The sequence below is a fragment of the Thalassophryne amazonica genome, chromosome 14 (assembly GCF_902500255.1).
Source record: "Thalassophryne amazonica chromosome 14, fThaAma1.1, whole genome shotgun sequence".
NCBI classification, from domain to species: domain Eukaryota; kingdom Metazoa; phylum Chordata; class Actinopteri; order Batrachoidiformes; family Batrachoididae; genus Thalassophryne; species Thalassophryne amazonica.
The window spans coordinates 28,821,924-28,834,211 of record NC_047116.1 but is presented as its reverse complement, the minus strand read 5'-3'; the positions used below and the strand labels follow the sequence as shown (position 1 = coordinate 28,834,211).

Here is a 12,288-nt window from a genome sequence, read left to right as displayed (position 1 = left end):
ATGTACCACAGGCTTTTAAGGTGGCAGTAATTAAACCATTACTTAAAAAGCCATCACTTGACCCAGCTATCTTAGCTAATTATAGGCCAATCTCCAACCTTCCTTTTCTCTCAAAAATTCTTGAAAGGGTAGTTGTAAAACAGCTAACTGATCATCTGCAGAGGAATGGTCTATTTGAAGAGTTTCAGTCAGGTTTTAGAATTCATCATAGTACAGAAACAGCATTAGTGAAGGTTACAAATGATCTTCTTATGGCCTCAGACAGTGGACTCATCTCTGTGCTTGTTCTGTTAGACCTCAGTGCTGCTTTTGATACTGTTGACCATAAAATTTTATTACAGAGATTAGAGCATGCCATAGGTATTAAAGGCACTGCGCTGCAGTGGTTTGAATCATATTTATCTAATAGATTACAATTTGTTCATGTAAATGGGGAATCTTCTTCACAGACTAAGGTTAATTATGGAGTTCCACAAGGTTCTGTGCTAGGACCAATTTTATTCACTTTATACATGCTTCCCTTAGGCAGTATTATTAGACGGCATTGCTTAAATTTTCATTGTTACGCAGATGATACCCAGGTTTATCTATCCATGAAGCCAGAGGACACACACCAATTAGCTAAACTGCAGGATTGTCTTACAGACATAAAGACATGGATGACCTCGAATTTCCTGCTTTTAAACTCAGATAAAACTGAAGTTATTGTATTTGGCCCCATAAATCTTAGAAACATGGTGTCTAACCAGATCCTTACTCTGGATGGCATTACCCTGACCTCTAGTAATACTGTGAGAAATCTTGGAGTCATTTTTGATCAGGATATGTCATTCAATGCGCATATTAAACAAATATGTAGGACTGCTTTTTTGCATTTATGCAATATCTCTAAAATTAGAAAGGTCTTGTCTCAGAGTGATGCTGAAAAATTAATTCATGCATTTATTTCCTCTAGGCTGGACTATTGTAATTCATTATTATCAAGTTGTCCTAAAAGTTCCCTGAAACGCCTTCAGTTAATTCAAAATGCTGCAGCTAGTGTACTAACGGGGACTAGAAGGAGAGAGCATATCTCACCCATATTGGCCTCTCTTCATTGGCTTCCTGTTAATTCTAGAATAGAATTTAAAATTCTTCTTCTTACTTACAAGGTTTTGAATAATCAGGTCCCATCTTATCTTAGGGACCTCATAGTACCATATCACCCCAATAGAGTGCTTCGCTCTCAGACTGCAGGCTTACTTGTAGTTCCTAGGGTTTGTAAGAGTAGAATGGGAGGCAGAGCCTTCAGCTTTCAGGCTCCTCTCCTCTGGAACCAGCTCCCAATTCAGATCAGGGAGACAGACACCCTCTCTACATTTAAGATTAGGCTTAAAACTTTCCTTTTTGCTAAAGCTTATAGTTAGGGCTGGATCAGGTGACCCTGAACCATCCCTTAGTTATGCTGCTATAGACGTAGACTGCTGGGGGTTCCCATGATGCACTGAGTGTTTCTTTCTCTTTTTGCTCTGTATGCACCACTCTGCATTTAATCATTAGTGATTGATCTCTGCTGCCCTCCACAGCATGTCTTTTTCCTGGTTCTCTCCCTCAGCCCCAACCAGTCCCAGCAGAAGACTGCCCCTCCCTGAGCCTGGTTCTGCTGGAGGTTTCTTCCTGTTAAAAGGGAGTTTTTCCTTCCCACTGTTGCCAAGTGCTTGCTCACAGGGGGTCGTTTTGACTGTTGGGGTTTTTACGTAATTATTGTATGGCCTTGCCTTACAATATAAAGCGCCTTGGGGCAACTGTTTGTTGTGATTTGGCGCTATATAAATAAAATTGATTGATTGATTGATTGAGTGTGCCCTGTGAGAGCCCATCGAACCCTCTCGCAGCAGGTGCCGGCCAAATTCCAGCTGACACATACAAACATCACCGCTCGTTTGTCACTTAGAAAATGTGTTGCCATTCACGCTGTCATCATGAAAAGTCAGCAGGCAGTCTTTGTTGACCTGGATGTGAAATTTGTCTAAGTGACCCCACGAACGTGGAGTTGCAAAAAGCCACACGCATGTGGTGCATGTGTCTCGCATGTGTGCACGTGTGTAATAAAATGCTTTTATGTATGTACATATCTAATCACATGGGGGCCGGACAGCGAGGTCTGTTCGCACACACAGCACAGGGAGGGGCCTATCAGCTGATCACAGCACACTGACAGTTTAATGGGAGCTCAGTGCACACATTACAAACACAGAAACCACCGCCAGGACAGTTACATAAATAATTACGGCAATACCTACATAACGAAAATGAATGACCACATAACACAGAGTGACACGGCCTGGGCGCTGAATGGAAAAAGTGTGTGGGGGGGGGTGTTTGTCCTGCTTCTGGACATCCCAGCTTAAGAACACGTTCCATGTTTGGAAGGACATGAACTTACAACATTCCTCCGTGAGGCGCATGTCTCTGCCTGCTGTCCTCACATAGAAATATATAAAACATCTTTCGCCTTTGTGCCGGGCTGCATCAGCTGGACACAGTGCACCTCGTCCATATCCTTGTTCATCTCAGATATTTTTCCACTCTGATTACAGGCCAGCGGTGGTAGTGCAGTGGTAAAGTTTCCATCTGGTAATCAAAGTTTACAGGTTCGAATCCCGTGAGTGGCATTTTTTTATCTAACCATAGGGTTCTGTATTGCGTCCCCTTTTATGTATTATTTATATCAACCCAGTGACATTCGCTAATTATACAGCTGGTTTTTATTTTATTTTCCTCCACATCAGCGGCGCAATGTGGTGCACTTTATCCCAGCTGCTCGCACTGTTCCTGCTTGCATGACACCGTCACACTGAGATCGTGCATGCCTGCCTGTTGGCTTGATGTTTTCGTGGTTCACTCATACGAGCTGTTCTGCCATGAGTCGCCCAGATTTGTACTTAATCGTACTATGTGTGAAGGGGCCCTTAAGGGTTAATGGGGTTGAAGAACCTGTGGCACTTTGGCAGAGGCAGGTGTTCTACCGAGTCTACTGACCTTTCTAGATTCCATTTTTTCCTTGTCTCAAAAGATGACCTTGGGTTTTAGACTCAGAATAAGAATAATCAAAAAGATATACAGAAATACACTAAAACATAGGAAATCACCAAATTTTCACATTTAAGAGGTTGGAAATGGACAATTTTCACTTAATAAATATATTAATTGATTATCAAAAGAGTTGTTTGTTGTTTGTATTTTCTTTTGTCATTTAGTAGTAGTTTAATAAGCCTTTCTTTGATTACTTTTACAGCAACAACTGTGCATTTATTTGAATTTGTCATGAGTAGTACATTGGCCATATTATAGATAAGCACATTTACTTTTGTATTATATTTCTTTAATCAATGCATAACCATATTCGTCTGGGCAACATGCTGTAGTATAGCAGCTGCTGTAATATTCTGTGGGAACAGGAAGTCTTGGTTGTCAAGGAGGTGATGTTTCTATTTATCCAAGCCAAATTTAATTAGCAAGAGATGAAGGAAAAAGGTTTATGGCCATCCTGACCAGGCTAAGCCCATATTAATCATCCCTGTTATGAATTTCCTGTCTTTTGACATGTCGTATCAGAGAGTGGTTTTGTCTTTTTAACAGGCAGTATCTCAAAATTGGTTAAAGACCAGGTATAATCAGAAATGACTCTTGTCACTCTGGGCTCTTACGTAAATGTAATGAATATAAAGGTTATGATTTTGGGGGGCGAGGGGGAGTATGCTTACATGTCAACCTGTTCTGATAACCTCTTCAAGCAGAAACTTGGAGCTAACTAGCTACAAATTCAAACAAGATCTGTGGTTGGTTTCAGACAGAGAAAGTTGATATGGTTTTTGACATGGTTCTACAAGGCATCGACAGTAATAAAATAACACTTCATTACTTTTAAATCATTGTTTTGGATGGAATATTCAATCAATCAATCAATTTTATTTATATAGCGCCAAATCACAACAAACAGTTGCCCCAAGGCGCTTTATATTGTAAGGCAAGGCCATACAATAATTACGTAAAAACCCCAACGGTCAAAACGACCCCCTGTGAGCAAGCACTTGGCGACAGTGGGAAGGAAAAACTACCTTTTAACAGGAAGAAACCTCCAGCAGAACCAGGCTCAGGGAAGGGCAGTCTTCTGCTGGGACTGGTTGGGGCTGAGGGAGAGAACCAGGAAAAAGACATGCTGCGGAGGGGAGCAGAGATCAATCACTAATGATTAAATGCAGAGTGGTGCATACAGAGCAAAAAGAGAAAGAAACACTCAGTGCATCATGGGAACCCCCCAGCAGTCTAAGTCTATAGCAGCATAACTAAGGGATGGTTCAGGGTCACCTGATCCAGCCCTAACTATAAGCTTTAGCAAAAAGGAAAGTTTTAAGCCTAATCTTAAAAGTAGAGAGGGTGTCTGTCTCCCTGATCTGAATTGGGAGATGGTTCCACAGGAGAGGAGCCTGAAAGCTGAAGTCTCTGCCTCCCATTCTACTCTTACAAACCCTAGGAACTACAAGTAAGCCTGCAGTCTGAGAGCGAAGCACTCTATTGGGGTGATATGGTACTATGAGGTCCCTAAGATAAGATGGGACCTGATTATTCAAAACCTTGTAAGTAAGAAGAAGAATTTTCAATTCTATTCTAGAATTAACAGGAAGCCAATGAAGAGAGGCCAATATGGGTGAGATATGCTCTCTCCTTCTAGTCCCCGTTAGTACTCTAGCTGCAGCATTTTGAATTAACTGAAGGCTTTTCAGGGAACCTTTAGGACTACCTGATAATAATGAATTACAATAGTCCAGCCTAGAGGAAATAAATGCATGAATTAGTTTTTCAGCATCACTCTGAGACAAGACCTTTCTAATTTTAGAGATATTGCGTAAATGCAAAAAAGCAGTCCTACATATTTGTTTAATATGCGCTTTGAATGACATATCCCGATCAAAAATGACTCCAAGATTTCTCACAGTATTACTAGAGGTCAGGGTAATGCCATCCAGAGTAAGGATCTGGTTAGACACCATGTTTCTAAGATTTGTGGGGCCAAGTACAATAACTTCAGTTTTATCTGAGTTTAAAAGCAGGAAATTAGAGGTCATCCATGTCTTTATGTCTGTAAGACAATCCTGCAGTTTAGCTAATTGGTGTGTGTCCTCTGGCTTCATGGATAGATAAAGCTGGGTATCATCTGCGTAACAATGAAAATTTAAGCAATGCCGTCTAATAATGCTGCCTAAGGGAAGCATGTATAAAGTGAATAAAATTGGTCCTAGCACAGAACCTTGTGGAACTCCATAATTAACCATAGTCTGTGAAGAAGATTCCCCATTTACATAAACAAATTGTAATCTATTAGATAAATATTATTCAAACCACCGCAGCGCAGTGCCTTTAATACCTATGGCATGCTCTAATCTCTGTAATAAAATTTTATGGTCAACAGTATCAAAAGCAGCACTGAGGTCTAACAGAACAAGCACAGAGATGAGTCCACTGTCTGAGGCCATAAGAAGATCATTTGTAACCTTCACTAATGCTGTTTCTGTACTCTGATGAATTCTAAAACCTGAGTGAAACTCTTCAAATAGACCATTCCTCTGCAGATGATCAGTTAGCTGTTTTACAACTACCCTTTCAAGAATTTTTGAGAGAAAAGGAAGGTTGGAGATTGGCCTATAATTAGCTAAGATAGCTGGGTCAAGTGATGGCTTTTTAAGTAATGGTTTAATTACTGCCACCTTAAAAGCCTGTGGTACATAGCCAACTAATAAAGATAGATTGATCATATTTAAGATCGAAGCATTAAATAATGGTAGGGCTTCCTTGAGCAGCCTGGTAGGAATGGGGTCTAATAGACATATTGATGGTTTGGATGAAGTAACTAATGAAAATAACTCAGACAGAACAATCTGAGAGAAAGAGTCTAACCAAATACCGGCATCACTGAAAGCAGCCAAAGATAACGATACGTCTTTGGGATGGTTATGAGTAATTTTTTCTCTAATAGTTAAAATTTTATTAGCAAAGAAAGTCATGAAGTCATTACTAGTTAAAGTTAAAGGAATACTCGGCTCAGTAGAGCTCTGACTCTTTGTCAGCCTGGCTACAGTGCTGAAAAGAAACCTGGGGTTGTTCTTATTTTCTTCAATTAGTGATGAGTAGTAAGATGTCCTAGCTTTATGGAGGGCTTTTTTATAGAGCAACAGACTCTTTTTCCAGGCTAAGTGAAGATCTTCTAAATTAGTGAGACGCCATTTCCTCTCCAACTTACGGGTTATCTGCTTTAAGCTGCGAGTTTGTGAGTTATACCACAGAGTCAGGCACTTCTGATTTAAAGCTCTCTTTTTCAGAGGAGCTACAGCATCCAAAGTTGTCTTCAATGAGGATGTAAAACTATTGATGAGATACTCTATCTCACTTACAGAGTTTAGGTAGCTACTCTGCACTGTGTTGGTATATGGCATTAGAGAACATAAAGAATATTGAACATTCTGGGTACAGTTAGTATTTAAATCTGACCGTAGCTGTGTTACTATCAGGATTTTTAGTGCTGTCATCCATAAGGCTAATTTAGGTCATTACTTAGCTAACCAGCTAGTTGCTGCAAGTAGACATCATTAACACATTTCCTTAAATGTTTCAGCACAAATAGAATTCGAAGCAACATTTAAGCATTAACGTCATTTGTCACGTTTACCTAAATCTTTTATAAGGAGTTTGAGGGCAAAGCAGACAAAACATTAACCTTTATGGAGGCATTCATATCAAATCTAGCTGGACTAAATTTTTAAGTAATGCAGTTTCCACTATGCAGATAATGAAAACCTTTCGCCAATGTGTTTTTTTTTTTTTTGGTTTCTTTGAGGATCACTCAAAAATCTGTCTATTTTCAAGAAAACTTGGTGAAATTGTTGATTCTGGCTGGGAGTAGATTCTGTCCAATTTTGGAACAGGTCTGGACAAAAGGGCCAGAGTTGGGAAAACATAGAAATGTTTTTTGTTTGTTTTTTTAATATCAGGATGTTTAATATTTTGCGTGTTATTTGCTACTATTTGTGCTGTAATGAGTATGCAAGTTTGTTACGATAAGTTGAATGAGACTAAAGTTATAATCACAGTGAGGAATCTGTGGAATGTTGATGGACATAAAAATACAATGTACTGGAGTAGACATGCTTTCACTTGCGCATGAGTGACATAAGGTGATCTTAATAGTAGAGTCAAGTTATGTGAAATTAGTCTGCAAGGAAAAACCTGTAAACTAAAAATTTCAGTTTTCAATTGTTTCACACTGCATTTATGTATGGAATATGAACCCTGAAATAGTGTGTTTTCACTGTAAAATGGTAATATTTTACTATCAGGAGTTGTCTTTTCTTCATTGTTTGTGAATGTTTTATTCTACATGATACAGTCTTGAAGCTTTCATTTAAATTTATATCTTTTATTTTTTCCAGAGTATGCAAGTAACGGATCTTTGTATGATTACCTTTCAAGTGAAGAGAGTGAGGAAATGGACATGAGACAGATCATGACATGGGCTACAGAGATTGCCAGAGGTAAATTTAAAGTGTTTTATGTCTTTGATTATAAATGCAATCAAAGTTGACAGTTAAAATAATGACAGATAAATATCACAACTAAAAATATTTACAAGTGATATTCTGCCATAATGGTCATGATTCAAGACCTTTGGTGTAGGAACTATTGCCTGCAAAAGAAGAGTGATACACAGTATGGACTTTAGTGTCTTCAATAATGAGGTTGACACATTTATATTAGATACATCAACATATTTGAAAAATTGTGAGAAATGCTGACAGGACCTGTTGTTATCTACCTTCTTCATTTCAATTCTGTTGCTATAAAAAAGTTTGCATTTGGGCTTCTTTACAAATTATTTTTAAATTGGACTCTTAAGATATATCGCTGTTACATATAATTCCAATATCAATTTTAAATCCATCTGCAACATAAATACATGCTCTGTTGTTATCTATATTACCTTTAAATTAAATTTTTGTTATTGATGAGTTATCTTGTATACAAACATTAAATGTTTTAAAAAATCTGTATTATCTATCTATATTGAGTAGTGTAAAAGTTATATTTCTTTTTTCAAATTAAAGAGCATGGTCTTTTGGTTTGAGAGCATTATTTATTAAATTCACTCATTCTCTAAGACACATGACGACTCTCTCATTCAGATTTTGTATTACGGCAGTCGGCATCCAGCTTAATGGTGATGGTAATACTGCGTATTTTCATATATAAGTCACTTCACAATATAAGTCACAGGACCTCCTGACCTAGTAAAAATAAATAAACAGTGAAGTCGTATAGTCCAGAAAAATGTGATGTCTCATTTGTGAACCTTTGACAGGTAGTGTTTATATACTTTCTGTAAAGCACTTTATTAACATATTTATTATAATGCATCAAATCATTTAAAAACATTTAACAGCAGTAGCAAAACATTAATTCTGTGTCTTCTTATTCTTTTGGCTGCTCCTGTTAAGGGTTACCACAACAGATCATCTGTCTCCATCTCGCCCTGTTCTCCACGTCCTCCTCCCTCAATACTTCCATAACCTTCTTTTTGGCCTTCCTCTTCTCCTCCTGCCTAGTGGCTCCATCCTCAGCACCCTTCTGCCTATATACCCTCAATCCCTCTCCTGCATATGTCCAAATATCTCAGTGTTGCCTCTCAGACTTTGTGTCCAAGCATCCTACCCGCACTGTCCCTCTGATATGCTCATTCCATATCCTGTCCATCGTCATCACTCTCAAAGAAAATTGCAATATCTTCAGCTCTGCGGCCTCCAGCACTGTCTCCTGATGTTTTGTTAGTGCTACCATCTTTAAGCCATACAACATTGCTGGTCTTACTATCATGTGGTAAACTCCCCCCTCTGGTAGTTATTCTTCTGTCACAAACACTCCTGCCAACTTTGTCCTCCCACTGCACCATGTCTGCACTCTTTTCTTCACCCCTCTACCACACACTTCATTGTTTTGGACAGCTGAATCCAAGTATTTAAACTCCTCTACCTTCGCCACTTCTACTCCCTGCAGCCGCACTATTAGATCTCCCCTTCATTCACATGTGCTCCCTCTTGTTCTAATGGACTTTCATTCCTCTTCTCTCCAGGCTTGTCTCCACCTGCTCTCCACTCTCACTACAGATCACAGTGTCATCAGCAATTGTCATAGTTCATAGACTCCTGTCTGATTTTGTCTGTCAGCCTGTCAGTCTCCACTGTAAAATAAAGGGCTCAGAGTCTATCCTTAATGTCATCCAAACTTCACCTTCAATGCATGTCATTCCTACTGCAGTCCACCCTCACATACATCTCTGCCATGCCAGACCTTCTCGTACAGTACCATAGCTCCTCTCTTGTCAGCCCATCATAAACTTTCTGTAAATGCACAAACACACAATGCAACTCCTACTGTGTTAATTCTGTGTAAGGTAAAGAGTATTTTCACATGATGTCACAAATCTAGAAGTTGCCATCTCAGCGGTACGCCATTATCCATTCTGTTTATACCTGCATCTATTTTTAGCATTCAAATGCTGTCATGTTGTATTATTATCGCGTCACTGGCTGAAACATTCGTCAGACAGAGCCGACCTGGGTTACTATAGATTGCTGAAGGTGACCAGGAATCACTGTGCAAGAATGGGAAAGGCGATTTTTTTTTTCAATGTGACCTCTTTAATAATTATCTTATTGGATTCACTATCCTTTTATTTTTAAATCTATCCACTGAACATTAAAATCTGGTTGAAAAACTGTGAATCAAACATTTTTAAATTGTTTTAAACCTGTCGGAGCTCCAGGCTGTTAATTAATGGGCGTTAAGTCAAACAAAACTTAAACGTCTGTAAAACCGTGTGTGTGTGTGTGTGTGTGTGTGTGTGTGTGTGTGTGTGTTTGGTTGTTTTACATACATTTGTACATATACGGTAAAAATATGAGTAGAGTTTAAATGGTGCTTTGCTGAGATATGAGAACTGTCTGGCAGTATTGACGTCCTCACTTGCTTCACTTGATGTTGTTTCGTAACAAGTTCTCATATAGTTTTCATTGAGAAAACTGGTTTTGCTGTGTGTGTGTGTGTGTGTGTGTGTGTGTGTGTGTGTGTGTGTGTGTGTGTGTGTGTGTGTGTGTGTGTGTGTGTGAGTGTGAGTGTGTCTCTGTGGGGGATGAGGGTGGAACGTCCTCTTGTAAAATGTTTCCTCAGCTCAATATTTAATTCAGCACACTACTTTCTGGACATTTGAACATCGTTTTGGGCTCTGCATTGGTTTGAAGATGCATTACTTCCCTGTGGTTTATCAGAGGTCTTCGTTTAACAGTTTACAGTTGCATTGGAAGGTTTGAGTGACAGCAATATATCGGAGCGAGATGAGAGAAATATTTGCATCACCAGTTTGCCAGTAATCTCCCTTTTTATTCTGCCCTTAGGAATGCACTATTTGCATGCAGAGGCCCCTGTTAAGGTTATCCACAGAGACCTGAAGTCCAGAAATGGTAACAATTTACACTAATTTGTATAAATTTACTGTGAGTCTAAAATGTATACACATTTAATATTTTACCAACCTTAAATGATTTTTAAACCGTCTTTCTTCTTACAGTTGTTTTGACAGCAGACAAAGTACTTAAGGTAGGTTGAATATTTTTGAATGGATTTCACACTGGAATGCTGGTTTAAAAAAAAGCTCCACTGAAAAAACACGGCTGAAAGCAGCGGCTTAAAAAGTATGTGTCTAAAATACTGTTGTGTAATTTGCCTGCAATATCTGGACACAAGAGGGCAGTGACTAACTTAAATCTTCAGTGCAGTGTGGCTGGATGTAAAGGTTTTCAACAAAATAAATAATGGCAAAATGTGTAACAGCAAAAGATTGCCAAGAATATCCAGTTTAATACTTATTTGTGGCAACATAAATATGTAAAACCCTTGAAACCTTTAGAAAGAGAGGACGTTAAACAGGGGATTCAAAGCAAAGAGTAGACATTTATTAAAATGTACTTATGTATGATTAATTTTGATTAACAAAATTATACCGTGAACTATCAGCTTTGCACATGGAGATCCTCATAGCAACTGTTCCTTTTTTGTTGTTGAGAATAAAACTGATGATATAAAGTGTAGGAATGGGTATTTTGCTATTTTGTTATGCTTCTGTTTAGCAGTATGATTATTGTGCTTCTTGCATCTTGATTTAGTTGTGTTCACATAAAAACTAAAACTATGGTTCAATTTTTCTGTTTTTATTCTTCAACCTTCAGATCTGTGATTTTGGGGCCTCCAGGTTCTTGACGCACACCACCCATATGTCCTTGGTGGGGACGTTTCCATGGATGGCTCCAGAGATGATCCAGAGCCTACCTGTTTCAGAGACCTGCGACACCTTCTCTTACGGTGTGGTGAGTGCCAGTGATTTTGAATTTTGAATTCCTTTGTGAAGCACAATATCAGGTGACTGGGAGGAATTCTGTTTGACTCTTACAAACTAAATGGTGTAAAGTTGACTTTAAAGAATGTTTTTAAAGCTACAGTGTGTAGGATTGAGGGGTGTTTAAGAGCAGGAATTAAGTATCGCATGTATAACCATCTTTTCATTAATTTATAATTACCTGCGACAACAAATTGATGTGTTTTCATAAGCTTAGAATGAACCCTTCATACCTGGAAGCCCCCCCCTCACGGAGGCTGCCATGTTGGACCACCATGTTAATACAGGAGCCTAAAAGGGACACGCTTACTCTGTCTTTTGCATTTTGCAAGACAGCCAGAAGACTAAAAAAAAATACAATTCTGGTTGCTCCCCTCTGAACTGCCTGCTGCTTGCTAGTGCAGGCTGACACATTTGAGAACATTTCATTTTTGTGTCATACGTAGTGTCATACAAAGTGTTTATCACACGATAAGAAGAAGAAAGCACATGAAGGGAAACAAAATAGTGACTGACAAAGGCATAATGCAATCTGCAACCTCACTAGATGACACGAAATCCTACACAATGTAGCTTTATCTAATTAAATTAATACATAACTTAAATAAATGTCAGTCAGTCCCACTCACAGGTGAAAAAACTAAGTTTTAAAAATAGTATTTTCATTACTGTGTTTCTTTCTATACTAAGGCCAACACTGGAAGAGATTTTGACATCGCAGAAACAGGAAATTTTCTTTGTTTTGCAGCTTTAAAATTCTCATTATTTTCTAATTACCGTTTTCCTGCTTTAAAATTTAAATTACTATT

At 38.6% G+C, this 12,288-nt stretch overlaps 1 protein-coding gene across 3 annotated transcripts in view; it reads left to right on the top strand.

Moving 5' to 3' along the window:
* Window positions 1-12,288, top strand: part of zak (sterile alpha motif and leucine zipper containing kinase AZK) — a 72,301-nt gene that overhangs the window by 12,546 nt on the left and 47,467 nt on the right. For all 3 annotated transcript variants that reach the window (XM_034186511.1, XM_034186512.1, XM_034186513.1), the window contains 4 exons: window positions 7,467-7,568; window positions 10,482-10,547; window positions 10,655-10,683; window positions 11,313-11,450. In XM_034186511.1, the coding sequence (XP_034042402.1) occupies window positions 7,467-7,568; window positions 10,482-10,547; window positions 10,655-10,683; window positions 11,313-11,450 (335 nt within the window). The remainder of the gene's footprint in view (window positions 1-7,466; window positions 7,569-10,481; window positions 10,548-10,654; window positions 10,684-11,312; window positions 11,451-12,288) is intronic.